This window comes from Bubalus kerabau, chromosome 16 (assembly GCF_029407905.1).
Source record: "Bubalus kerabau isolate K-KA32 ecotype Philippines breed swamp buffalo chromosome 16, PCC_UOA_SB_1v2, whole genome shotgun sequence".
Taxonomy (NCBI): domain Eukaryota; kingdom Metazoa; phylum Chordata; class Mammalia; order Artiodactyla; family Bovidae; genus Bubalus; species Bubalus kerabau.
This window is the reverse complement of record NC_073639.1, coordinates 22,227,343-22,254,695: the sequence shown is the minus strand read 5'-3', so window position 1 is coordinate 22,254,695 and position 27,353 is coordinate 22,227,343. Positions and strand designations below refer to the sequence as shown.

General features: G+C 44.3%; 1 protein-coding gene and 1 long non-coding RNA gene across 3 annotated transcripts in view; both read right to left on the bottom strand.

Moving 5' to 3' along the window:
* The window catches only part of SETD7 (SET domain containing 7, histone lysine methyltransferase), a 55,386-nt gene extending 28,216 nt beyond the window's left edge, over window positions 1-27,170 (bottom strand). Inside the window, exons 1-3 of one of the 2 annotated variants that reach the window (XM_055550521.1) lie at window positions 26,720-27,170; window positions 25,882-26,014; window positions 16,452-16,581 (exon numbers count right to left, since the gene is read on the bottom strand). In XM_055550521.1, the coding sequence (XP_055406496.1) occupies window positions 16,452-16,581; window positions 25,882-26,014; window positions 26,720-26,749 (293 nt within the window). In that variant the 5' untranslated portion in view covers window positions 26,750-27,170. Of the gene's footprint in view, window positions 1-16,451; window positions 16,582-25,881; window positions 26,015-26,155; window positions 26,692-26,719 lie in introns of those variants that run through there. The other variant, XM_055550522.1, reaches the window with a different exon arrangement.
* LOC129630154 (uncharacterized) lies at window positions 741-16,443 on the bottom strand. Its single transcript, XR_008703563.1, has 3 exons — window positions 9,264-16,443; window positions 2,116-2,191; window positions 741-1,050 (listed from the first exon to the last, which is right to left on the bottom strand). It is a non-coding gene; the product is annotated as an uncharacterized LOC129630154 (long non-coding RNA).
* Window positions 27,171-27,353: the final 183 nt, after the last annotated feature.

Sequence of the window (27,353 nt, the reverse complement as noted above, 5' to 3'; positions counted from 1 at the left end):
ACACATAAACCACTCCTGCTTAACTTCCCTCAAGAGTGGTCCAGAACTCACTGGGAGTTCCCAAGGGTCTTTAGATGGCTTGTATAGAGTGGTCTCCAATAATAGAAACGTGGTTTAGAACGTGTAGATGTCTACCTATCTGTCTTACACTATTAATGCATTATTTATTGGTGACAACCACAGTTAGTATCCATTCAAAAGTATCCCCTTCCATCTCTTCGGAAGATATCTGGGGAGGTACTTGTGTGTGTGTCTATGTGTGATGTCTGTGTAATCATGGGCAATGGGGGTAACGTATGGAGGATGGCAGGCTAAACCTGACTAACATCAATTGCTGTTGTTTAGTCACTTTAGTCATGTCCAGCTCTTTTGTGACCCCATAGACTGTAGCTTGCCAGGCTCCTCTGTCCATGGGATTCTCAAAGCAAGAATACTGGAGTGGGTTGACGTTTCGTTCTCCAGGGGATCTTCCTAATCCAGAAATCAAATCCAGTTATTTGAGTCTCCTGCATTGTAGGTGGATTCATTAGTAGCCTGATAGAAAGTTTGAGACCCATAGTCCCAAAACTGAAGAAAGCTCACAGGGGTGTTTATGGTGATTTTATAAGAACCTTTTTTTCTCTCCTCATAAAACACTTTTTGGATTTCATAACATATTTTGAGTGTCAGCCTTGCAAAGGCCATTATGCAACAAAGCTAACTTTATCCAAAAATTCCTTCATGAACTGAAATTTGGAATAAAGGGAAAGACCAACTCAAATTATTTTTATTTTTTTTACAATTAAAACATAAGATGCTTAGCAACAAACAGTTTGATTATCTTAACATGCACAGATAACACTCATTCATTAATTCAACTAACAGATATTTATAGGATGCCTTCAAGTAGTGAGTACAGTTGTATGAGGATCTAGGAAGCATTATGAACAAGACAGCCACAAAACCAGGAGACAGGTACTGGGGACAGGAGGGAGCCATGGGGACGGATGTGGCTGCACCTGACTCTGCCTGGAACAGTCTTATCTTGCTGTTAATGAATGACAGAACGATCTGTAATTATTAAAAGAAAAGCAACAGTTGAAATAATGATACCCTCTGATTACAGTGTAATTAGACTATCTGTAGTCTCCCAAAGAGATCAATAATTCTCTTTCAGTTTTGTTTGTACGATCGATGATACATAGGCATAGTAAATTCATGTAGAGATGAAGGTGTACTTCAGCAAAGCCCTTGCATCAATAATCAAAAGTCTAAATTAGGGAGGTTGGAATTAATGAGATTACACTGTCATTAGATTTCAACCACGAAAAAAAAAAAAGAAAAGAACAATCTTGGTGAAGGATAACCAATCAACCGATATAACGACGAAACAGACAGGACAAAAAACTATTTAATTATCCATTTTGACTTGGGGAATTACCAGATAAAATACAGGATGCTCAGTGGAGTTTCAGATAAATAACAAATAACTTTTTTAGCATAATTATGTCCCAAATATTGAACAGGACATAGTTATACTAAAACATTTTTTGTTGCTTATCTGTGTGTGTGTGTGCTCAGTCATGTCTGACTCTTTGCGACCCCATGGATTGTAGCCTGCAGGTTCCTCTGTCCATGGAATTTTCCAGGCAAGAATTTTGGGATGGGTCACCATTTCCTATTCCAGGGGATCTTCCCAACTCAGGGATTGAACCCAGGTCTCCTGTCTTGCAGGCAGATTCTTTACCAGTGAGCCACTTGGAATACCATTTTAACTGGATAGCCTGGATTTTTATTTGTTAAACCTGGCAACCCTATTGACTGAATTCTCAGTGGCATTCAAAATGTTACTGTGTGTGTTTGGGCAGAATTATCCCCTGACAGACTAGACTGCCAATATTTCTTAGGTTTATGATGAAATCTACAAGGCATGGCTCTCAAGAATCAGTTAAACGATCATGTGGATTTGCACATATTTCCCCCTGGTCATGTCCAGTAGCTTGTCTCCCCCTCCCTTCCAGCAGAGCCCACCCTTATTAGTATCATAATCCTAAGAACAAACTGCTATTTCCTATAGCTCAATAAACCTAAGATTCCCAAATGCAAAGTCTTAAGACTTTGGAGAGCAAAACTTACTGCATTGTTTTCCAGCCCCTGCCTGAGGAAACAGCTTAGCTTCCTTGGTAAATTGTTTTGGTAACTTGGATGGAATCTGATAACAAAAAAGGGACATGTTAGCATAGGAACTGTGATCTCCAAGGCAATAAAAAATGATAAGGCTCTGAAGTCTTCTGTCACTAAGGAAATAAAATAAAAAATTCTTCTTAGTCTGGTGTTAAAGGCACCACTTCTTTCTCTAACTTTTTCCTCCTGAAGAGGTTGGCAAACCGTAGCTGGCTGCCTGTTTTTGTAAATACAGTTTTACTGGAACACGGCCACGAACATTCCTTTCCGTATCCTCTGTGGCTGCTTTCATATCACAACAGCAGAGTTGAATAGTTGCAACAGAGGCCATATGTGGCCCCCAAAGCCTAAAATATTTATTATCTCCCCCTGGGCAGAAAAGGTTTGCCCGACTTCTGCTCTAGAAGCCCCTGCTTACATTATTCACTGGCCTCAAGCACACCTCTACGTATCTTAGCTTCTATACTCTGTTTTCCCTGCTTCTTCCCTTAAAACATACGTAACTAAACTTTTTAAATTCCTGAGGATGCCTTCAGGAAAAAAAAAAAAAGTTATGGGTCACATTTGCCTTTTTATCATTCAAAACAAAAATAACTTTGGGAAAAGAATGAATATTCTCCAACCTCTGGTCTTTTTCTATTTAAAAAAGAAATCAACTATGAGAAAATGGCATTATGTTGCACTCAATTGTTAGTATCCAGTCATATTTGAGAAGTAGCTATGGAGGGAAAACTTTCTAATCTTTTTCTTGCTGAAATGGCACAGGGAGTTATGCTATAGAGAAGGGTGCTCATCATCGGCCTCCGGGAGCCTACCCTTCCCCCACATGGAGCCCTGCTTCCAAAGGAGGCTACCTTGACCGCGGCAACCGCAGTCACCGGAGCCTAGTCATGGACTGGTACAGGAAGTGCCACGTCTTTATCCATGATCAGCTTATGGGCCCCGTTTCTCTAAATAGATTGTAAGCCCTTTACAGGAACAAATCGGGCATTATGTATTTCTCCCCTCACATATAAACACAGCATATCTTCAAGCGCTATTTCCTAAATGAAAGAGTGAAACTGGGATAATCTTGCTCTGAGAAGAGGCAATTGAGAGGGAACATAACCATGTTAAGAGTATTTCTCAAGCGCAGGGAGAATTTTTTATATGAAGTGTATGTGCATTTAAAAAAGAAATCAACAGGGGAGGGCATAAAAAAAAAAAAGAAATCAACTGTGAGAAAATGGCATTATCTTGTAGCCACTCAATAGCAAGTGAGGAAAGTTTCTTAAACTCTGTGCTTTATTTCTCCATTTGTAAATGGCAGCTACTAATGAGGCTATTCAGGATTACAAGGTTTAATACACAGCAAGTGCTCAGAAGATGTTAGGACATAACGACAACTTGAATAACAACTGTTATTATTAAGCACACACCTTCATGTATATGACGGTGAGCTTTTTACTGAGAAACTTAGCTTAAAACAGCAGCACTAGGGAACTGGTTATGAGACCCTGGAGTAGACAAAGAAATTAACAACACTACTCTAGATTTACTTTTAAAAAACCCAGCTAGAAAGATTCCTCTCTGAGGGAAGGATGGAATAAATGCTTCTTTAAGTGAAAAAAGTAAAACATATTCATTGTAAAATGAACAAACATAAAGCAAATCAAACACTACAAAGATGTGGAAAGCAGAACCCCCCTGTACTCTTACTCAGTTTGGCATATATCATTTAAGACTTTTTTCTCCATTAATACATTATGCATTTTCCAACCTTGCATGTTGGCTGTTTTAACAAAAATGGGATCATACCATACCCAATGTTCTTGACTTGTATTTTCTTAAAATTTCTTTCAACACTTGGCAGATATTTTAGTATGTTAAGAAGCTACAAAAAATGGTTTGATTTTTCCAGTACCAGCACTTGAATCAAATAACTTGAAAACATAGAGAAAATTTAAAAATCAGTTTTAATTAGATTTCTTTCTTCCCATATACACACAGACCATTTTTATCTGTTTTATCAAAGCTCTTGTACTTAATTTTCCAGTATTAAGTTAAATGAGAAAACCTAACTTACAAAGAAATGAAAAAATTTTATAGTTGTTTACCTAGGCAGATACATCTGCAATCTATTCAACTATTTTCACTGAAGAATTCTCTTTAATATCTGAATACACAAAAGTGTTTTAAGGAGACTAAACAGCTTTGGCTTTTCCTTCACATTTTGGGCTCTAGAAGGTTTGGGGCTTTCCAGCTCCTGAGGCATAAGCTCTGCTCCCTCCAGCACCATGTTCCCTTCCTTCTGTCTGGTACGGAATCTAGAGGGAGATTTTTTTTTTTTTTTAATTTTTATATAATTTTTAAACTTTACAATATTGTATTGGTTTTGCCAAATATCGAAATGAATCTGCCACAGGTATACATGTGTTCTCCATCCTGAACCCTCCTCCCTCCTCCCTCCCCATTCCATCCCTCTGGGTCGTTCCAGTGCACCAGCCCCAAGCATCCAGTATCATGCATTGAACCTGGACTGGCGACTCGTTCCATATATATTATACGTATTTCAATGCCATTCTCCCAAATCATCCCACCCTCTCCCTCTCCCACAGAGTCCAAAAGACTGTTCTATACATCAGTGTCTCTTTTGCTGTCTCGTATACAGGGTTATTGTTACCATCTTTCTAAATTCCATATATATGCATTAGTATACTGTATTGGTGTTTTTCTTTCTGGCTTACTTCACTCTGTATAATAGGCTCCAGTTTCATCCACCTCATTAGAACTGATTCAAATGTATTCTTTTTAATGGCTGAGTAGTACTCCATTGTGTATATGTACCACTGCTTTCTTATCCATTCATCTGCTGATGGACATCTAGGTTGCTTCCATGTCCTGGCTATTATAAACAGTGCTGCGATGAACATTGGGGTACACGTGTCTCTTTCCATTCTGGTTTCCTCAGTGTGTATGCCCAGCAGTGGGATTGCTGGATCAAAAGGCAGTTCTATTTCCAGTTTTTTAAGGAATCTCCACACTGTTCTCCACAGTGGCTGTACTAGTTTGCATTCCCACCAACAGTGTAAGAGGGTTCCCTTTTCTCCACACCCTCTCCAGCATTTATTGCTTATAGACTTTTGGATCACAGCCATTCTGACTGGAGAGGGAAATTTTATTTTAAAATTATTTATTTATTTATTTATTGGCCATGCTGGGTCTTAGTTGCAGCACATGGGCTCTTCAGTTGCAGAATGTGGGATCCAGTTCCCTGACTCGGGACCAAATCTAGTACCCCTCCATTGGGCAACCACCGCACAACCAGGGAAGACACAAGAAAGATATTTTAAATGAAGGGTAATTCTACTTTAAACTCCTATCTCTAGCCAAATTAAATTTTGACTAAGTTTAAAACATTGTTCAGTTCAGTTCAGTTCAGTCGCTCAGTCGTGTCCAACTCTTTGCGACCCCATGAATCGCAGCATGCCAGGCCTCCCTGTCCATCACCATCTCCTGGAGTTCACTCAGACTCACATCCATCAAATCAGTGATGCCATCCAGCCATCTCATCCTCTGTCATCCCCTTCTCCTCTTGCCCCCAATCCCTCCCAGCATCAGAGTCTTTTCCAATGAGTCAACTCTTCGCATCAGGTGGCCAAAGTACTGGAGTTTCAGCTTTAGCATCATTCCTTCCAAAGAAATCCCAGGGCTGATCTCCTTCAGAATGGACTGGTTGGATCTCCTTGCAGTCCAAGGGACTCTCAAGAGTCTTCTCCAACACCACAGTTCAAAAGCATCAATTCCTCAGCACTCAGCTTTCTTCACAGTCCAACTCTTGCATCCATACATGACTACTGGAAAAACCATAGCCTTGACTAGACGGACCTTTGTTGGCAAAGTAATGTCTCTGCTTTTGAATATGCTATCTAGGTTGGTCATAACTTTCCTTCCAAGGAGTAAGCGTCTTTTAATTTCATGGCTGCAATCACCATCTACAGTGATTTTGGAGTGATTTTATTTTATATAAAAAAAATAAAGTCTTACACTGTTTCCCCATCTATTTCCCATGAAGTGATGGGACCAGATGCCATGATCTTCATTTTCTGAATGTTGAGCTTTAAGCCAACTTTTTCACTCTCTTCTTTCACTTTCATCAAGAGGCTTTTGAGTTCCTCTTCACTTTCTGCCATAAGGGTGGTGTCATCTGCATATCTGAGGTTACTGATATGTCTCTTGGCAATCTTGATTCCAGCCGTGCTTCTTCCAGCCCAGCGTTTCTCATGATGTACTCTGCATAGAAGTTAAATAAGCAGGCTGACAATATACAGCCTTGACGTACTCCTTTTCCTATTTGGAACCAGTCTGTTGTTCCATGTCCAGTTCTAACTGTTGCTTCCTGACCTGCATATAGGTTTCTCAAGAGGCAGGTCAGGTGGTCTGGTATTCCCATCTCTTTCAGAATTTTCCACAGTTTATTGTGATCCACACAGTCAAAGGCTTTGGCGTAGTCACTAAAGCAGAAATAGATGTTTTTCTGTAACTGTCTTGCTTTTTCGATGATCCAGCGGATGTTGGCAATTTGATCTCTGGTTCCTCTGCCTTTTCTAAAACCAGCTTGAACATCTGGAAGTTCATGGTTCACGTATTGCTGAAGCCTGGCTTGGAGAATTTTGAGCATTCCTTTACTAGCGTGTGAGATGAGTGCAGGAGAAGGCAATGGCACCCTACTCCAATACCCTTGCCTGGAAAATCCCATTGATGGAGGAGCCTGGTAGGCTGCAGTCCATGACGTCACTGAGTCAGACATGACTGAGCGACTTCACTTTCACTTTTCACTTTCATGCATTGGAGAAGGAAATGGCAACCCACTCCAGTATTCTTGCCTAGAGAATCCCAGGGATGGGGGAGACTGGTGGGCTGCCGTCTATGGGGTCTCGCAGAGTCGGACACAACTGAAGCGACTTAGAGATGTATTGTTGGAAGAGGGTGTTTGCTATGACCAGTGTGTTCTCTTGGCAAAACTCTCTTAGCCTTTGCCCTACTTCATCTGTATGCCAAGGCCAAATTTGCTGCATGACAATATCTATTTTTTTAAATGCTCTTTTTAAAAAAATTGAGATATCATCAGCATACAACAGTATATTACATATTATCTCTTAAAATATTGAGAACTAAGCAAAGAAGAACAGCAATAAAAAACCCAAGTCATCTGCTAGGGCTCTATCCAACCAGAAATGCCAACTTCCTCCAGGATGTGACAAGCAAACTGAACGGAGCTCTGTCATGCTTCCATGTAATCCTGTGTTCTATCTTCAAAATTTCTTACCTTTTAATAGAAGATCTATGAGTCTGCAGTTTCTGATTGTTATAAAGTTTCAAGATAACAGTAGGATATGTGAAGAGCAATCAGTGAAATTGAGTTTTGCTCTGTAAAAATAAGCCCTGGGAAAACCCTGCTGGCCCCTGTTAACTGATAATAGTAACATCAGTAATAAAATATAATAGTAAAAAAATCATAACAATAATAATCCATCCTTGCTCTTGAGGGCATTGTGTTAAGTCAAGTAAGTCAGACAAAGACAAATATTCTATGTCCCCACTCATATGAGAAACCTAAAAAAGCTTAACTTGGGACTTCTCTGGCAGTCCAGGGGTTAGGACCCCTCACTTCCAAGGCAGGGGGTGAGGGTTCAATCCCTGGTTGGGGAGCTAGGATCCCACATGCCTTTTGGCATGGCCAAAAAATTTGAAATAAAAAAAGAAAAGTCTAACTCCTTGAAACAGACTAGTAAAGAGTAGTGGACTCCAGGGGCTGGAGGGTGGGGAAATGTGGATATGTTGGTCAAAGGGTACAAACTTCCAGTTATAAGATGAGTAAGTTCTGAGGATATACAGCATAGTGACTATAATTCACAATACTTTTATACTCGAAAGTTGCTAAGAGAGAAGATCTTTTTTCTTGCCTATGCCACATAGCTATGGGCTCTCAGTTCCCTGACCAGGGATTGAACCTGGGTCTTGACAGTGAAAGTCTGGAATCTTAAGCACTAGGCCACCAGGGAACTCCCAAGAGAGTTAGATCTTAAGTATTATCACCACACACACATACACAAAAGGCAATGATGTGGGGAAATGGAGGTGTTTATCTGATTGTGTGGGAAAAAATGCAGACAGAGTAATAGGAAAAAAGCAGGGAGCTTCTGGGTTGGTGAACTTGTGAAGACGCTGGGGGAGTGATGCCCTTGGAGGGGGTCTGGGAGCCGCATGCCCCTTCCTCTTTCTTTGCTCAGTGCATCTCTTTCATCTGGCTGCTCCTGAGTTTGGTTGCTAAGTCGTGTCTGACTCTTTGCGACCCCATGGACTGTTGCCTGCCAGGCTCCTCTGTCCATGGAATTTTCCAGGCAAGAATATTGGAGTGGATTGCCATTTCCTGCTCCAGGGGATCTTCCCGACCCAGGGACTGTACCCAGATCTCCTGCATTGCAGGTGGATTCTTTATTGACTGAGCCACCAGGGAAACCCGTTATAAAGGGTTATATCCTAAACTGAGTTATATCCTTTTTTTAACAGACTGGTGATCTAGTTTTTACAAAATTACTAGTAGAGCTCCTTCTAGGTACCCTCCACTCTAAGGTCTTTACAGGCTTTTTCACTCAGTCTTGACAACTAGGAGAAGTTGATAATAATTATCCCCATTTTTCAAATGAGGAAACAAGTTTAGGGAGGCCAACTCGCTAGGGCAGGGCTCTTCTGAACTGATTCCTCTGGAAAATCTCCCGTCAATGTGCCAAGCTCCCAAGTTGTTTAAGCTCCTACAAGAAAGTAACTGAATTCACCCCAGGACTCCTTTGAATTTTCCACAATTAAAGCTAATGAGTAACCTCAAGTAAAATGAAGGCATGAAACAGAAGGTCAGGATCAGAGCTTTTTTTTTTTTTTTCCCTTGGCATGTGGGATCTTAGTTCCCTGACCAGGGATTGAACCTGGGCTCCCTGCAGTGGAAGTGCGAAGCCTTAACCACTGGACTGCCAGGGAAGTTTGGAGCTATATCCTTGCTTCCAGTGAGAGGAAGGGAGCAGATTCAGGGAGAAGAGGGGTGGCTTTGGAATTGAACTCACCTTGGCTTGACTCTCAGCTCCAGCTCCTACCGGTGAGGTCACGTGGGGCAGGTCACTTCACCTCTCTGTGCCTTAGTTTCTTCACAAGTAAAAAAGGACTATGAAACCCACTTCACAGATTGCTGTGAAGGCTGTATGCCCAGTGCTGAACAAATGGTAGGTATTCAAAGTTCTCCATCTCATTCCCTCTCCCTTTCTTCTCATCCATCACAAAACTCTGCCTCAGCCAGAACTGTTCCTTAGGATACAGATGAATGTATTTGTTGAGCCTGGTTCCAACAAAAGCAACATAGAAGGGACTTTTGCCTTGTGTAGGAGGTTGGGATACATGACTTCAGAAGTCTGTTCCAACTCCAGTTTCTCTGAAATGCAACCAAGCACTTTCTAAAAACCCAACAAAAGAACTCCTCTGTGGACCTGTCACCTGGAAAATATCACCCTTCTCAGTGGCTCATCAGATGGGCAGCTTCTCTTAAGTTATCTGGTCAGTGATTAACTACAAGGAGTCCTCTTAACTAGATTCATTAGGAACAAATCAACATCAGAAAATGTCTTGGGCAGAGGAGGATGAAGTCATGGAGTAACAAATAATACTTTGAAATCTAATTGGCAGGTCAGGAGGAAGCATCAATAATGTTTAAAAAAAAAAAACCTGAATGAATTCACTTATCTCTATTTCATAATCAGGCTAAAAACCACATGATGCCCTAATATCACACAGCCCAAAGCCACTCTACATTGAAATACCTTTTTCTTGTTACCGTTCTAAGATTTCGAGAAGTCCTGCTAAATTGTCTTTACATCCACAAATCTTGGCTGAGATGAGAACAATTAGGATATTAACATGTCCCAGAATCTGGGATTATTACTGTATAAAAATCAGAGATGTGTATATTGAAGCATTTTGCATACTACACATTTTGTAATCCCCTACAGTACTCCAGTGAATTACTAGTGCCAGAGAGACTCCAGAACCACACCAACAAAACCTCAAGATTCCTCTCTCCTCACCACATAAATACCATTATATCAGGACGAGAGCAGATGTTAGGGAGTCCCAATTACCTAATCTTAAGGACAATCCTCTTCTTTGCATTAGAAAGGGGGAAAAATGGGGAACTGCTTGGTAGCTCAGTGGTTAGGACTTGGTGCTTTCACGGCAGGGCTTGAGTTTAATCCCTGGTCAGGGAACTAAGATCCTGCAAGTAGCATGATGTGGCAAAAAAAAAAGGCTTAAAAAGACAATTTAAAAAATCAGGTCAATTTTCTCATTCATTCCTCATTTGTGGGATAAACTATCTGGTTGGTCAGACTTTACGTTTCTGACATAATAAGCCAGATTTAACTTAAGAAGACAGGTCAACTGTTAAGATCTCAAAACTGGCGACAATTCTGAAGCCTCTGAAGCTAAGACAGCAGTAAAAATGTACATGTTGGCTATTTACACTGATTTAGAAATAGATAACTAGTTCCTGATGGCTCAGACGGTAAAGAATCTGCCTGCAATGTGGTAGACCTGGGTTCGATCCCTGAGTTGGGAAGAGTCCCTGGAGAAGGGAATGGCAACCCACTCCAGTATTCTTGCCTGGGAATTCCCATGGGCAGAGGAGCCTGGCGGGCTACAGTCCATAGGGTCAGCATGACTGAAGCACTGAGCATATTCACTTTTTACATTTCTGTATTTCTTGAAGTGCTTTTTTCTACCAAGTATTTGCTACCTATGTAATTTAAAATCAAAATAAAATATTCTGCTTCTATTTTTCCAGGCCATCTTTCCTGGCGATCTGCATATTTAAAATTCTTATTCAGATTTATCATATTCTGCGCAGAGTCGGACACGACTGAAGCGACTTAGCAGCAGCAGCAGCAGTGTAAGGGAAAAACTGATTCCAGACCTTTCTTGATATAAGTTTTTATTTGTTTGAAACCTTCTCATAAATCACACACCCAGTCTATGGCACAGATTGTGGTGATGGTTTCATGGATGCAGACTACGCCAAATTCAAGTTGTGTACGTTAAACATGTACAGATTTTTGTATATGAATCATGCCTCAAGTTAAAAAAAAAATCATACACTCAGGTTCAGGTTTTATATAAGATTAAAAATGCATCAAGCCAAGTCTTCTGTCACTACCCTGGAATTTTCCAAACACAGGCTCCTGTAACTGCAAACAAAGCCTTTGATGGCAACATAAGCTAGCGCTACAGGTTCGCACAACTTTAAAAAACTTAATCAGAAACCTTTTGTTTCCTCAATGGTTATTTCAAAACCTTAATTTCACCCTTTTTGGAGGAATTTTTCCAGACTAAAGCCTCCTGACTGCTAGTAAAAAACCATGAATGCCCACTTTATTTTACTCAATACATCAGACCCCCTCAAAATTGGAAGCAGTAATAGGGAGAAAAATTAATAAAGCAATGTAAACTAAGGTGCTGCTTCATGTAGAAACTGACTTCTCTATGACCACTTCCTGCACCTCCCCGTTAGATCTAACAGATTACATAGCATTTTATTTCAGTCATAAGAGTCACTAATTTTTCCACAAATTCTTTTTTTTTAATTTTACTTTTAACTGGAGAATAATTATTCTATTAGTACAATATTGGGATGGTATCCGCCATACATTAACATGAATCAGTCATAGGATACATACGCCCCTCCAGCCCGTCTCCTAAAGCACCCTCCCACCTCTCTCCCCATCGCCCGCTCCAAGTCACCAGCTTTCAGTTCCCTGGATCATACAGCAAATTCCCACTGGCTGTCCACTTCACATATGGTAATGTATGTTGCAGGACTACTCTCTCAAGTCATCCCACCCTTTCCCTCCCCCACCGTGACCATAAATCTATTCTTTCACAAATCCTTCTAATAGATGTGTCACAACATGATCGTTATTGGGCTTAAGAGAGAAGGTGATTGCGACCTTTTGAGAACCTGTCACCACACGACTTCATCCCATGTCACAAAAGCAGTGAGACTGATCTTCTCCCCTCAAGGGATTACCTGCCATGCGCACAAGGCTAACAAGGGTGAGCTTTTCAGGTCCTTGCTAATTCCATCATTCCTTGAGTCTCCCATTGGACCTAAGTCTCTTCAGGTGTTTGAGTGGTAGGTATAAAAACCAGTGAGTTTGTGCCCCCAAAAGAAAAAAAGAAAAAAAGTGAATTTCTTTCTATTCCTGAGATGGTTACTGACCTAATGCTTCAGCCTTACCTGGTGCTCCAGTTTGCCCTGGTCTTGACCCATAGGCAGATCGCTGCATTAGTAAGGCACACTGGAGGAACTGGATGAAGCTGGTCAGAGCTGGATGTGACTAGCTTGGCAGAAGGAGGGATGCATTTGGAAGTCTCAAGGTCCCACTCAGCACCCCAGGCCTCATTCCTGGCACACTGGTTGGGAAGCTTAGCCCAACTCTTGAGTACAGAGCAAGCCCATATGCTCAGTCACTCTGTCATGTTAGACTCTTTGTGACCCCATGGACTGTAGCCCATCAAGCTCTTCTGTCTGTGGAATTCTCCAGGCAAAAATACTGAAGCAGGGTGCCATTGTCAAGAAGATCCCCTGGATCCCCAGGGATCAAAGCCAAGTCTCCTGTGTTGGCAGGTGGATTCTTTACCACTGAGCCACCTGGGAAGCCCAAAGCAAGCCCACAACCAACACTAAATTCAACCAAACCTGCTGGACTGTTTTCCCAGAGTCAATCAATTAATTAGGTATGACCTTCAAAGTAAGAGATTTAAGGTGCTCTTTAAATACTTGTGTGTGTGTGTCTACGTGTGTGAGAATTCTACCCTCTTTTTCATCTCCTATCCTCATTCAGCAAGAACTTTTTTTTAGTACCAAATTAAGAGAAAGTGCTATTAAGCATAGAAGATGAAACAGACACAGATTTTGCCCTCAAGGAAACCTCACTTCTGTAGGGGAAATAAGACTCATTTTTGGCTGCACTTGTTGCTTGTGGGATCTCAGTCCCCAACCAGGGACTGAACCTGCACGCCGTGCATTGGAAGTGAGGAGTCTTAACCCCTGGACTGCCAGGGAAGTCCTTGGAAATAAGACATTCCTATAAATATATATTTGTTGAATGAGTAAAAGAATAACTGCATGAGGTAAATAGTGACACTTTCCAAAAAAGAGTTATAAACTCTTTTATTTATATTTATTTTATTTTTAAATAAACGAGGCAGGAAAAATCTCCCTCTGGATGGCTTAAAGGGGTTGTGAGAGAGAAAAGCGCTGATACCAAATCCAGTAAGAGGCCACTACAGGCCTTGGGTATCCACCAGGGCAGAAAAAAGGAAGTAGAATACTGATGAACATGAATAGTTTGGAAGCCAGTTTCTGCTAAAATGAGGTTGAGTGTGGGGTTGGGGACAATGGGAAAGAGAAGGTTGGAGTTAAAAGTTTACAAAAGTTCTCTGAGGCTTTTATTGCTTTCCTCACCCCTCCTTATTTTAGATAATTGAGAGCCTGAAGATGTATTAATATTTTTTTTTAAAAGCAACTCACTCCACCTACAGAAAAGGGATGGGATGCTGGGTCACAAGCCAGTGTCTATGATCACCCTTCAGCTATCAGCTTAGACAATCTCTCTCCTGAAGAAATTTCAAGGTTTGTGGAAGCCTAATTTATTACCAGTGTCAAGAATTTAGCAAGTGGTGCTATGCCTGATACTGAGCAGGACCCTGTGGGGCTCCTGGGCAGAAGGCCTTTCTGTGCTCCCATTTCTTTGATTATAGGCGACAAACTTCATTCAGTCTCCATGACCTCTCCTGAGTTTCAAGGGGCAGATTCAAGCAGTTGTTAATTAGGGAAGGGAGGGGATGCAAGACCAGGGAGAAACAGTTCAAAGCAGCCTTGGGGCAAAGTCCTATTTTCCCATCAACAGATACAGGTGACAGACAATATCTTTGAGCCATTCTGCAGAGACTGAAACCCCCTCCAGGTGGGAGAAGTTAGCGATTAATGACGGTATGCTGCCCAGAAGCAATGTAGACCCCAGACCAGTTGAACCTGAAGGTTGACCATATAGACTCCTACTTATCTCACTGCCAACCCATCAGAAGGATATCCATGAGTTGGTCACGCCCTATGTGAACAATTACTATAAAACTTGTCACTGTCTTCCCCAAGCTGGGACACTTGGTTTTGAGGGCATTAGCCTGCTGTGTTCCCCTCTGCCTGGCAAAGCAATAAAGCTAGTCTTTTCTAGTTCACCCAAAACTATGTCTCCAAGATTTGATTCAGCACTGGTGTACAGAGAAGCTGAGCTTTCAGCATCTTGTCCCACAGAATTCTATAATCTGCTTTTAGCTAAATCCATTTCTGGGGTCTTCCCTGGAAGTCCAGTGGTTAGGACTCTGTGCTTCCACTCAGGGGGACGTGGGTTGGATCCCTGTTCAGGCAACTAAGATCCTACATGTGGCCAAAAGAAAAATCCATTTCTGTATTACTCAGTCAAGTGGTATGAAAAGAGCCAGTTCTTCTGTGCCCCTGAATTCCTCTAATTGCTGGAGAAATTCACCCAGCCACTCCTCATTTCTGAAGACAACATGGCTTAAAAGTCACTACCAGCAAGCTGGGCCTGTGTAACCCATCTCTTTTGAAAGAGACTAGTCCTAGCTATCGGAGAAGGCAATGGCACCCCACTCCAGTACTCTTGCCTGGAAAATCCCATGGACAGAGGGGCCTGGTGGGCTGCAGTCCATGGGGTCGCTAGGAGTCGGATACTACTGAACGACTTCACTTTATTTTTTCACTTTCATGCATTGGAGAAGGAAATGGCAACCCACTCCAGTGTTCTTGCCTGGAGAATCCCAGGGACAGGGGAGCCTGGTGGGCTGCAGTCTATGGGGTCGCACAGAGTCGGACATGACTGAAGCAACTTAGCAGCAGCAGCAGCAGTCCTAGCTATTCCCACCTATCTCAAGAGGGTGAAGAACTTCTGCCTTATGGTGTTCTCATACAGGAGGTGAAAGCAAAGTAAAAGAATCCTGCTGTGAAAAATATTTTAACTAGAGGGAGAACACAGGAAACACTATTACAATGTCAGCATTAAGGTATCACATGCAGTGTCTGATCACCCCAAAGACAAGCGTTTACAACACTGGGCCTGGAGCTGGCCCCACCTATGTTCACCCGTCTTACTGTGTGAACCGTGATGACGGGGCTTTGAGGACCTCTGCTAAATATTCTCTTGACTAATCTCAGGAGGAGAGAGAATATGCTGAGAAAATGATGAAGCTGCAGGAACAGTGGAGTGGCTGAAGCTTCTTTCAGGAAATCAAGAAACTGGACCATGATGTCTGAGAATGGGCTGAATGCAATGGAGTAAGTGTGCATTACACTCGAAAAAGAACGTGGATCAGTCACTACTGGGATTGCACACACTGGTCCCTGACGAAGAACGATCCCCACTTGTGTAACTTTATGGAGACACATTACCTGAACAAGCAGGTGAAATCCATCAAAGACCCACCAACTTGTGCAAGATGAGGGCCCCTGAATCTGGCACGGCAGAGGGTGTCTTTGACAAGTACACCCTCGAAGGTGATGATGGCTACGGGATCTTCCCAGGACAGACCCCTCCCCCATATCCTCTGCGGTACCTCCCCTCTGAAGTACCTAGATAACAGTACTGATGCACATTTCCCAGGTTGACTTACAGATGCTAAATCCCTCGCCAAATGGAAGAAACTGACCCCTTGATGACCATGAGCGAGTAGCCCCCAGACTTACTGGCGCCTCTGGGTTGGTAAAGCTAACCCCCATGACTCCGCCCTGTTACCTCACCGTCAATCAGAGAATTGTACACAAGCGCATTACATATCCTGGGATGCCCCGCCCTTACCTTGTCTTTAAAAATGCTTTCCTGAAGCCCGTGCAGGAGTGTAACAGGCAGCACTAGGTGCCCTGGACTCCTTGCCTGGGGCCCTGCACTGAACACTTTCCCTCACCACCACCTGGTGTCAGCAGACTGGCTTCCCTGTGTGCGGGCCACTTGAGTTCTGTAACAGGGGCCGAATTCCCTGGGCCCCAAAGCAGTACATGCATGTTGGGCTTACCCTGACCTCTTCTATACATTGTACTAAAATACTGAAATTCTCTCATTCATATCATTCTTCCAAATAGTTTGGTACCTACCTCCTACCCCCAGAACGAAACAAAACCAAACCGTGAGTGCTACCTGCCATCAAAGAAGAAGAACTTGCCCCGTCCGTTCTTTTCTCCGTGAATGAAGTTGCCCTCAAATCTGTCCGTGGAGGAGTAGGTGACTGTGCAGAAGCCGTGAGGCAATCCATCGTCGTCCAGGTGCCCTGGGGAAAGGGAAACACAAGGCAAACCTTAACGTCTTCCATGCTCCCCCACCCTCAGGTCTGTGCTTAGATGCTGCCAGCAAGTGCCCTGAGCAGCCTGGGGGTCCCTTCCTTGCTCAGGGAAGGGCGAATGCCAAGCTTTCTCTGCCTGCATCAGTTCCACTCAAATACTCTTTCAAAAGGACGGGTCCACGATAGAGCACCTTAGACGCATGTAAGAATAGGAACCCAAGCCACACTCATATTTTACTAGGGACTGAAAGTTATTCTCAATAATAACATCTGCAGTGTGAGTTTCAATTGACTTAGTACCAAACCACATGGTACTCCTCAGGTTTGGAATTAATGCCCCTGACAGGTCACGCTTAACCGAAATGTGGTTGAGATGGCACACTGTCTTGACAATATGTGATGTGGTTCTAGAACCAAGCACAATACAATTTTATACATCATTATATGGCTATGGTTTTTCCAGTGGTCATGTATGGATGTGACAGTTGGACCATAAAGAAAGCTGAAAGCAGAAGAATTGATGCTTTTGAACTGTGGTGTTGGAGAAGACTCTTGAGAGTCCCTTGGATTGCAAGGAGATCCAATCAATCCATCCTAAAGGAGATCAGTTCTGGGTGTTCACTGGAAGGACTGATGTTGAAGCTGAAACTCTAAGGCTTTGGCCACCTGATGCAAAGAGTTGACTCATTGGAAAAGACTCTGATGCTGGGAGGGATTAAGGGCAGGAGGAGAAGAGGATGACAGAGGATGAGATGGTTGGATGGCATCACCGACTCAGTGGACATGGGTTTGGGTGGACTCTGGGAGTTGGTGATGGACAGGGAGGCCTGGCGTGCTGCAGTTCATGGGGCTGCAAAGAGTCAGACACGACTGAGTGACTAAACTGAACTGATGCGGTCTGATGTGGAGCTCTGCTGGCCAGGCACACTCTGAAAACCCCCCTGCTCTTTGTTACCTTCTGACAACAAGAGCTCGACCCACCTCTCTCTACAACTGCCCTAACGTCCGCACCTCATTGTACAAACACACAAACTCAGAGTCCTTCTAAGCTTGAACTTACTGTTTTACTTTATAAAAACCTTTCAGCTTTCAATGTTCAGTAATAACCTTGTCATATACCTTCTGCCCATTGGGTTCAGAGGGTTTGTACTTTAAATGTAGCCAGAAGTATCCACATGACCATTTAAGCAGTGATTTTGAACATCAGTAGCCATGATTACACTGGGATCTTTAAATTGCTGGTTCTTCTCACGTCACCAACTGGTATATTTTAATATTTATGTTTCCAGTCAACATTTAGGTTTCTTATTATTATCTACGTATTTCACAAAACCCAGGAGTCACCTCCTTGGTGTCTCCCCAGTCATTTTGCTGAGCTAATTTTGCAGAGTTGGGTTGAAAATAAAGGCAGCAGTTAATCTGCTGACTTTTTCCTGGGTTAATGACCTGAGTCATGGATGAAAAGGTATAAAATAATTAAATACTGTGCAATGCAGGGACATTAAACACTTAAATATGGCTTCCAGATGGCTCACAGACATAAAAAAAAAAAAAAAAAAAGGAACACAGACCACAACACCACAATGAATGCTTTACTCTCCTAAAATAATTTCTTCTAAAGTGGTAAAACAGTATCATCCCTTAGAAGGGATAGTAAGCAAGCACTCTTATGAAGAACAAAAAACCTGTTTATTTGTATTATTGACTACATAAACATAAAATACAAATGAACAAAGACTGTTTTATTGCTATATCTCATTCTGTATAGAATGAATTACCTAGAATATATCACAAGAAAACATGGCTACTTAAATAAATCACAGTCAATAAGGATCCTTTTCTCTTAACACAATTTTTTTTCACCAAGGGCCAGGAAGTTAATGGTTAGGAGGGAACTAGACCACATTTGCTTCCTTGCTCAAAAACCAAAAACTGTATGTGACATGATTCAATGACACTTGAATCATATGAAATAATTTGGACAATTATTTCCTAAATATCTACTGATGACATTTTTCTCATTGAAATAAATTAAGTCTTTTTCTTTTTTCATAAAAAACCCACTCAGTGTATAGTTAAAAGCTTTTTCTAATGAAATGTTGCTCAGATCAAATTAAATTTAGCTGTTAGCATTCCTATGAATGTAGCATCCCACTTCTGATTTAGGTATAACTATCAGAATAACCATTTTAGCCTTATATTGAAGTACCTACTAATCTGTTGAAAATGCTTTCTCCATAGAAAACAGTTCACATATTTCAGACTTTATAAATCTAATGTTTGATGAAATTAGTGATTCTGCCTCTTTTTTTTTTTTTTAAATATTTAAAAAATTTATTTGGCCATGCCGGGTCTTAGCTGTAGCATGTGGGATCTAGTAATAGTTCCCTGACCAAGGATCAAACCTGGGCCCCCTGTATTGGGAGCACAGAGTCACTGGACCACTGGGGAAGTCCCTATTCTACTTTGGATCAAGAGAAGTATTATGATAAATATGAACCCTAAGGGGAAAAGAAACGCAATGTGAATTCATTCCCACCTTTCCTCAGTTGCAACGGTCCTGCCCTATTTCCGAGCAAAACACCACAGGTACACCCTCAGCAGCGGCATTTAGATACTGGAGAAAATGGGAAGCATCACAGAACACAATAAAAACACTTGAGGGACAATCCTGAATCCTACTGAGATGAAAGCGGTAATATCAACCCTGCTCCATGAAGGATGCTTGTCTCTGTACAGGCCAGTGGAGAGAAGTCCCATCACCTTCTTAGTCTCTAGGGAGAAAGGAACAGAGGGGCTGCTGAATGTTGGCTGTTTTTCTGGTGACACCACGTGTCTAGGAAGAAGGCTGGGATGGGTGACCCTTTACTGCCTTTCCACAGGTGTTCAGGTTGTATGCTGCGAGAAATCTCTGAAATCGCCTTCTATCAGATCACAGCAGGGTCCTCTGGTTGGCTTGTCTGTTCTCTTCTCATCCTTCCAAAAGCAGGATGATGTGATCAATGACCAGGATGTGATCAATGACCAGGATCAATGAAAAGGAGCTAAAAGTTAATACGGCTTATGATCATTCAAGACTTCCATCCTGAATATTTAATAGCCTGGGGTGGTGTTTCTGGCAGCAGAACTTTATATTTAAAACAACACCCACAACCAAAACAATAACAGCTAAGACACTTTCCAAGAAAAGAAATGTCAGGAAGAGAAGAGACTGGGTTGCTATGACCTCACATCTCCTACCGACTAGTGCTACCGGAGCTTCTGGTACAACTCTTGTTCCAAAGCCATTTGGACAATAAGATCATGTAATATTTATTTTGCCAGTAAGTCAATTTAATGGAGAGGGAGACTGAACCACAGAGAAGAAAAAAACATCTGTCTACCTACTATGCATCAGGCACTGAGTTATGTAATTTCCTATTATCTAAATTAAACCTCACAACCATCCCTCAAATTCCAGTCTTACAGCTGAGAAAGTCATCCCTATTGCCCAAGAAACACATTAACAGCTACCCTGAATGAGCTAATGGAGGCTAAGAACACCTTCCCCCACTCTTTCAATCCTAGGATAAGAGCAAACTGGCAGGGTATCCTTTCCTGCTGATGGCAGGATAAGTGACCTCTAAAGAGAGGTGATCTCAGGTCCCAGGCAGAGAAATGGAAGAGGCCTTCAGAGTTCAGAGAGTTCTCACAGCACCAGCATATCCTGACGGCAAATGCCTGCCTCTTCCACGTGTTACCAACGCAAAGAGCAACACCAGTCCTGCCCGCTCAGATCGAGGTCAGCCTGTGCAATGTGCCAAGTCAGCCAACAGCCTTCCAGGCCAGTTCCCACTCCACAGAGGTTGAGGGCCAGACCCAAACAAGGAAAACCCACTCGAATGACGGTCGTGTGTTGGGAGAGCTGCCCCAGCTCTTGTGTCGTACATCTGTCTGCGGCACGGTGTTCAAATATTGACAGAAGTTAGAGAAAGGGGAAAAAAAAGAACCGTCTCACAAATCTACTTTTTCACTTTGCTCTCAAGATCATTATCTACTGAACAGACAGAAGTTCAATTTTTTTTTCCCCTTGGGTTCCCTCCTGTTTTTTTCCTGAACCTGATGAGAGCGAGGGCTGTATTTTGTGCAGTGATGGTTCTTCTCAGCAGAGGAAATTCCCTCTGGATCAGACACTCTGCTGCGTACAGCCTCAGGCTTACTCACAGGAGATCTGAGTGTGTGTGTGTCTGAGAGAATGTGTGTGTGTTCCTCTCAGAACCAGAGACCCTTACATGCATTGTTGGTTTTGTAGAACAGAATTATTTTTAAAAAGGTAATAATCATAAAAAAGGCAAACTTATTCTGTTTAGTGCAAGAATGTGCCTTCATGATGAAGCACTTATGCTTGTGGTTAAAAACACAGTTTGATTTTTGAAAGTCATCCTTTGCAAGAGCTCAGTTATTAGTTGTGAGGGTTAATAGTTTTAATGTGAAGCCCACATACAAAGGGTGTTACCAGAACACCTCGCCTGTATTCTTCCTAAGTTCAGAGCATCAGCAGTCGTATTAGAGACAGGTAGGATAAGTAATTAGGAGGACAGTAAAAATACTCTTAATATTTGAGAGAGAGTAGCATGGAAGCATGGGGCTTCCCATGGTGGCTCAGACGGTAAAGAATCCACCAGCAATGTGGAAGACCTGGGTTCAATCCCTGGATCGGGAAAATCCCCTGAAAGAGGGCATGGCAACCCACTGCAATATTCTTGCCTGGAGAATTCCATGGACAGAGGAGCCTGGCAGGCTACAGTCCATGACACGACTGAGTGACTAAGCACACACACAGAGCATGGAAGCATATACATTAACATATGTAAGATAGACAGCAAATAGAAATTCGCTGTATGACTCAGGGAACTCAAACCTGGGCTCTGTCATGACCTAGACGGGTGCGAAAGGGTGGGAGGTGGGAGGGAGGTTTAAGATGGAAGGGATATGTGTACACCTATGGCTAATTCATTTTGATGTATGGCATAAATCAAACCAATATTATAAGGCAATCATCAATCAATTAAAAATAAATAAAAATATTTTAAGGGGAAAAAAAGTCCTCTTACTATTTGAGGGGACTGGGGCAGTGAAACATGGAGATTCTTGTTTTCATTCTGGCTTCTTCGTTCTAGTGATGCTGCTCTTTCCCCTTTTTTTCTTCCTCCATGTCGCCTTTATGTTTCCAGGGCTGTCTGATTTTTCCTGCCCTCATAACTTCTACTTCAAAGAGCCTTCTAGATGATCACCTCACCTGCTCCCCACTGCCTGTTCATCCTCCCAGAGCAGAGCCCCCATCCTTCCACTCTGAGCTCTAAAGAGCCTCTAGGACACTTCACGGTCTGGCCTGTGACAAGACTCCATTCCCTGTGTTACCCTCCACTTTTCTCCTCCTCGACCCTCTGTTATAGTAGAAGCCAGCAGTTTGTCTCTGAATGTGCCTGCAATAATTCCACTCTCCCCCTTTTTTTTCTTTTCCTTTTTTATGTTTTGATGTACCTGGGTTAACCTTTGATTAGCTGAAATTCCTTGATGATACTAATGAATCATACGTAAGAATGTCCCCTTCTTTGCAGGATGATATTAGTCTTATTGAATTTTGCCAACCTAATTAGAGAAAACCTTTATCTCAGCATTTGCATTTGTATTTATTTAGTGAAGTTGTTTCTTTTCAAATGCTTATTGGTCATTTGTTTTCTTTTTCCCTGTGAATTGTTGTTTCATTCCACACCTCTCTTTTCTCGCAAAGTACCTCTCTCAACTGGACTCAATTCCACGCCAACTCTTCCAGGAATTCCTTCCCCAACTACTTCCACAAGCTGTATGCAATTTCCACTTCCTCTCAACCACCATCACTCATCTGATTAGATATGATATATTTATTTCAAATTACATTAGGGAAAACCTTGTATTCATCTCTGTGTCTACTGGTAGGCAAAGAAATAGATGTAATAAAAACTTCTATTCCCAAAGTTAAACATCACCCTTCGCTGAACCAATGAGCCTCAAAGAAAAAAAACCACTGCAAGGGGACTTCCTTGGCCATCCAGTGGTTGAGACTCTGTGCTTCCAATGCCAAGGGCATGGATTCGATCCCTTGTAGGAACTAAGATTCCCACATGCTGTGCAGGGCAGCCAAGAAAACCTTTAAAATAATAATAATATAAAAGAATAAAAACCACAGCGGGAGCTCAGGTGATGTTTGCAGGCCTGCTGAGGCCCAGGGCTGCCCTCCCAAGGAAGCCCAGCCAACATCAAAAACAGAAACTCCCTCCCCTCCACCCACCTGCCCTCAGGGATTCCTCCACCAGAGCTTAGAACGCCAACCAAGCTGCAGTTCCACCCTAACAGAGAGGTAACCAAAAGATACATGATGTGACAATCAACACTCAAACTTAAGTCCTGAAGGGACCAGTTTCTTCCCCAGAGTAAATTTCTAAGGAGGAAGGAAAAGGATGTCGGTAGCAGAGGCTATAAGTTAAATTCTCTTTCCCCAAATATATTTTTTTCTGAGAGTCACTGAACTCTTTCAGAACCAGCCTCTAAAGAGGGACACTGATAAAGAATGACACTGACACAGCATTTAATGGTTGCTTTCAAACTCAGCTACCAACTGTTTCCTATATGTGACTGGCTCATTAAGAAATAAAAAATAAGAAGGGTGTAGGGAGACTACTGGAGAAGCGAATGGCAATCCACTCCAGTATTCTTGCCTGGAGAACTCCATGGACAGAGGAGGCTGGCAGGCTACAATTTGGGGCGGGGGCGGGGGGGGGGGGTGTTGCCAAGAGTCAGACATGACTGAGCAATTCACACACACACTGGGGTCCAAGCCTGTCCCCTGCATGGCTGAGGGTCCTTGGATCAGTTCTTAACTTCTCTAAGCCTTGGCTTCCTCCTCTGTAAAATTAGGATAATATGAGTACTCACATCATGAGACTGAATGCATAACGTGTGTGTGAAATACTTAGCACAGAGCCTGCACATAGTAAGAACTAAATAATTACAGCAATAATGATAGCTAAGACAATGAAACTGCAGAGAACACACGCTCTGTATATGGACAGAAGTAGGTTAGCTGGTACTTCAACACCAAGATGCTCAGACTAGCCTTTTACCAGTCCCCCATGCATGTGTTAGATCTTGACACTATTACAGACAGCACTTTAAAAGGCCAAGAATGGCTGGGAAAAAGCCTGCTTTTACACATGCATGCTCTAGACACTGTGTGAGTCTGCGCCTTGTGTGCCTCTAAGGACTTAAAGACTCTGCGTTACTTTGTTTACTGTTGGTATTACTGAGTAACCATGTGTCCTGGATTCCTCCAGACATTCAAGGTTTAAGCCAGTTGTGCCAGCCTAAGTATTAAATAGTGACCCTTCTCAAGTATATTCTGACTTTGGATAATAATGTATATGAACATACCCTCACACTCTATATAACAGAAACTTCCTTGCTTATATAAAGAAGTTTCTCTGCTTCTACCCATTAAGCAATCTCAAAAGCATCCATGTATTTCTAAAGCTGCTTGTTCACATTCTGCAAGGAGCCTGGGACTGTGGACAACTGAGCCTTAGGTTTCCAAACAGCTTCAAAGGGTAAGGTAGTTTAACCTTGGGAGCACTGCCTGGGATCAAGGGTTTGCATTATTTTTACGAGTCTAAGTAAACTTTGAAGAATGAGAGCAAGTCCTAACAATTTGAGAGTAGCATTTTTCAATTATCTTTCATAACATGAAGGCACACGTAGTCAATAATTTAAGTTTAAAGAAGATTACCAATCAACGTCTTTGGGCCCCAGGAAATCCCAGCATTGGCTTTACTTAGAAATAGTTCAGGGCATTGTCAATTTACAAAACCAACACTCCTTGAAGCACGATAAAGAAATAAGTTTCAACAGTTACATGAAGACAGATTTTAGAGAATTCAAAAATATTATTCAACTTAATCTCTCCCTAAGACCTTGGGAGCATTGCAAACGGAGTCAATTATGTTGATATAAAAATGGATTTTTTTTCCTCCCAAAGTAGCAGTAACTGCATTCTCATGCATCTGTAAGCCTTGTCACTTTGTCTTTCTTTACCATTTCTAAGAACTTGTTAATACAAATTAGATAGAAAGCAGATTCAACCAAAAGCTAAAAAATGTTTACTTAGCTGTTTGGTTAAAATATTCTGGAATAATACCACGAAACACTGCAAAACATCACGACGTACTGTCCAGGGTAGAATCATAGAAATAAGTAACGCTAACGTGTATTTTCCAGTATTCACTGTTACAAAATCATAACGTCTCATGATACAAACAACTAGATTGTATAACGTCCCCACCTCGTTTTTTTAGAACTAGCCAAAAAAAAAAAAAAAAGAGGTGGAGAAACTCAGCAAAACAAAGTGGCGAGAAAAGTCGGGGGAGGGGCACTGGAAGCGAAGGGGCGGAGAAACACGACACAGAGGCGGTGATATCACCCACAGCCAACTGCATGGAATTCAGAAAGTTAAGTGTCACCCAGCAATTTGGGTCCGGGCTTGCGGGGCGCCTGCACAGCGTGGCGGCGGCGGCACCCGCCGGGGAAGCAGGAAGGGGGAGGGGCGGTTTGGCCGACGCGCTCCGGGGCAGCGAAGGCCAGGTCGGCGTGCGTTCAAGCCCCGGGTTGGGAGCCTTATCCCCGGCCCTGCAATGATTTCATCTTTTCGGAGGAGCGACCGCGCGAGCCGCGGCTGCCACGTGCCTGGTCCAGCCCTGTGCGCTGCGCCGGGGGACGGACCCGGACGCGACCGCGGTCACCGCGGGTCGCAGCGGCAAGCCGAACGAAAGGGCTGGCGCCGGGAGAGGGGCTCGGGATTGCTCCGCCGAGATCGCTAGCGGCGGCGGGGGAGCGGGGGCGGGGGGGTGGTCTGTCCTCCTGCGCACCTCCATCTCCCATCCCCGAAAAGGGGAAGGCCGGAGTGCGGGGCAGGTTTTGCAACTCCTAGGGCGGATGCAGGCGGTGGCCGGGCAGGATGGAGCAGCCGTGCCCCTCTCCTGACCCCCCGGGGACCCCGACCCAGCTGAGCCCCGTTCCCGGCCTGCGCCCTGCCGCTCCCTGCGCGCTCCCAGTGGCGTGGCCGTGGCCGTCCGGCCCCTGAGCGAACCCGGCCACCCGCGTAGGGGACAGTGGCGGCCGCTGGGGGCCCGGAGCCGCGCCGGTCGCAGCCCGCCACTCCTTCCGCGTCCCGTGCCCCCTCCGGCGCCTCCTCCCAGGGCCCCACAGAGATGCTTGTACCTTCCACCGCCTCTTCCACCATCTCATCGTCGCTATCCATGGCGGCTGGGGACCCTGCCCAGCTCGGGGCCGCGCGGCTGCCTTGCGTCCCTCCGGGTGCTCGCGGCGGCTGAGCGAGCGCTGGGGCTGAACCCTGCGAGTTTGGAGGAGGAGGAAGAGGAGGAGCAGTCGGGGCTGGCTCGCACTGCCTCCCCCTACAGCCCTTTCAATTCCTTGGCCTTAAGCTGCTCCGTCGGCAGCCGTCCCTCCTCCCTTCGCCCACTTGCCCCCTTGCCTCCCAGGCTCCGGGGTGCTGCCGTGGCCGCCGCCGCCGCCGCTGCAACTTTCTCCTGTAATACCCCCTCTTTGTTATCGAGCAGCTGATCCGCTGACATCACCCAGCGCCGGTGCGCTCCCTCCCTCGCTGATTGACAGTTCCCTGTCCCTTCCCAGAAGTAAGGCTCCTTAAAACGAAAGGCGCTCCCGGTCCGCGCTGGCTCTGCGCCCCACCCCGCCAGTCCCCCGGCCCATCACGGGTTTAGCTTTTGCTTCTGCGAGGCTGGGTGCGCTCCGAGAGCGCTCCTCGCGGCACTTGGGACCTCCGGGTAGCCACCCTTGGGGGTGGGGAGGGCTCAGAACGCTCGACCTCCAACTATGCCAGGGACCCCTTGGAAGTCCGCGTTCAGTGTTCGCCAGCCGCAGCAGCCCTCCCCTCCCCGCCCCGGCTCCTCGGGACAGCCTCCAAAGAGCCGGGCAAGCTAAGGCAGCGTTCCTGATACTCCAGCGCCTCAACTTCCTCTCGCCCTCGCCCCCACTTCATCCCGTTTGCCACCCGGAGCTGCACGAGTGCGGCACGCACGGGAGCGCAGGTGTCCCCGCGTTGCAGCATCACATCCGCGAGCAGGTTTCCCAGGCGCCAGGGGGTGACATCCAGCCCGGATGCCGCCGGACTGCGGCTCCCACCCTAGCGCGCTGCGTCCCCACCCTCCTCGGGACCATCAGGCGTCTCGTCTCGAGTGATTCAGAGCTTCAGCAAATCCAAATGGCAGCGGGCTCTTTATCAGGCAGGAAATAAGCCGCGCGGAAGGCCCGGCAGGTCCCTCCTCGCGGTGGTGGTAACGGAAAAGCCAACGAGTGGAGCTCCCGAGGAAGGACCCTCCGTCTGGCGCGCCTCCTCCTGTCGCCTCCCGCCCAGTACGTGTGATGTCCCCAGCCGTCTCCTGGTTTCTCCAAGTGCCAGCCCTTCACAGATTCCTGCTCTTGAAGTGTAGAACATCACGGGGCCCCCGCTTCCCGGCCCCGCCACTTAGTGTCATTACGGCGTTGCCTCTTACAGGTGGCGGTAAAGGGCGGCTGTAAATAGCTGGTTAAATGGATGCAAATGTACACAATGTACCGTGGAATCACCGGGTGCCGCTTTGGGCATCTGCCAAGAACAGCTACTGCACGGAGCGAGCGGGTGAGGGCGGGGAGAGGAGAGGAGAGGAGAGGAG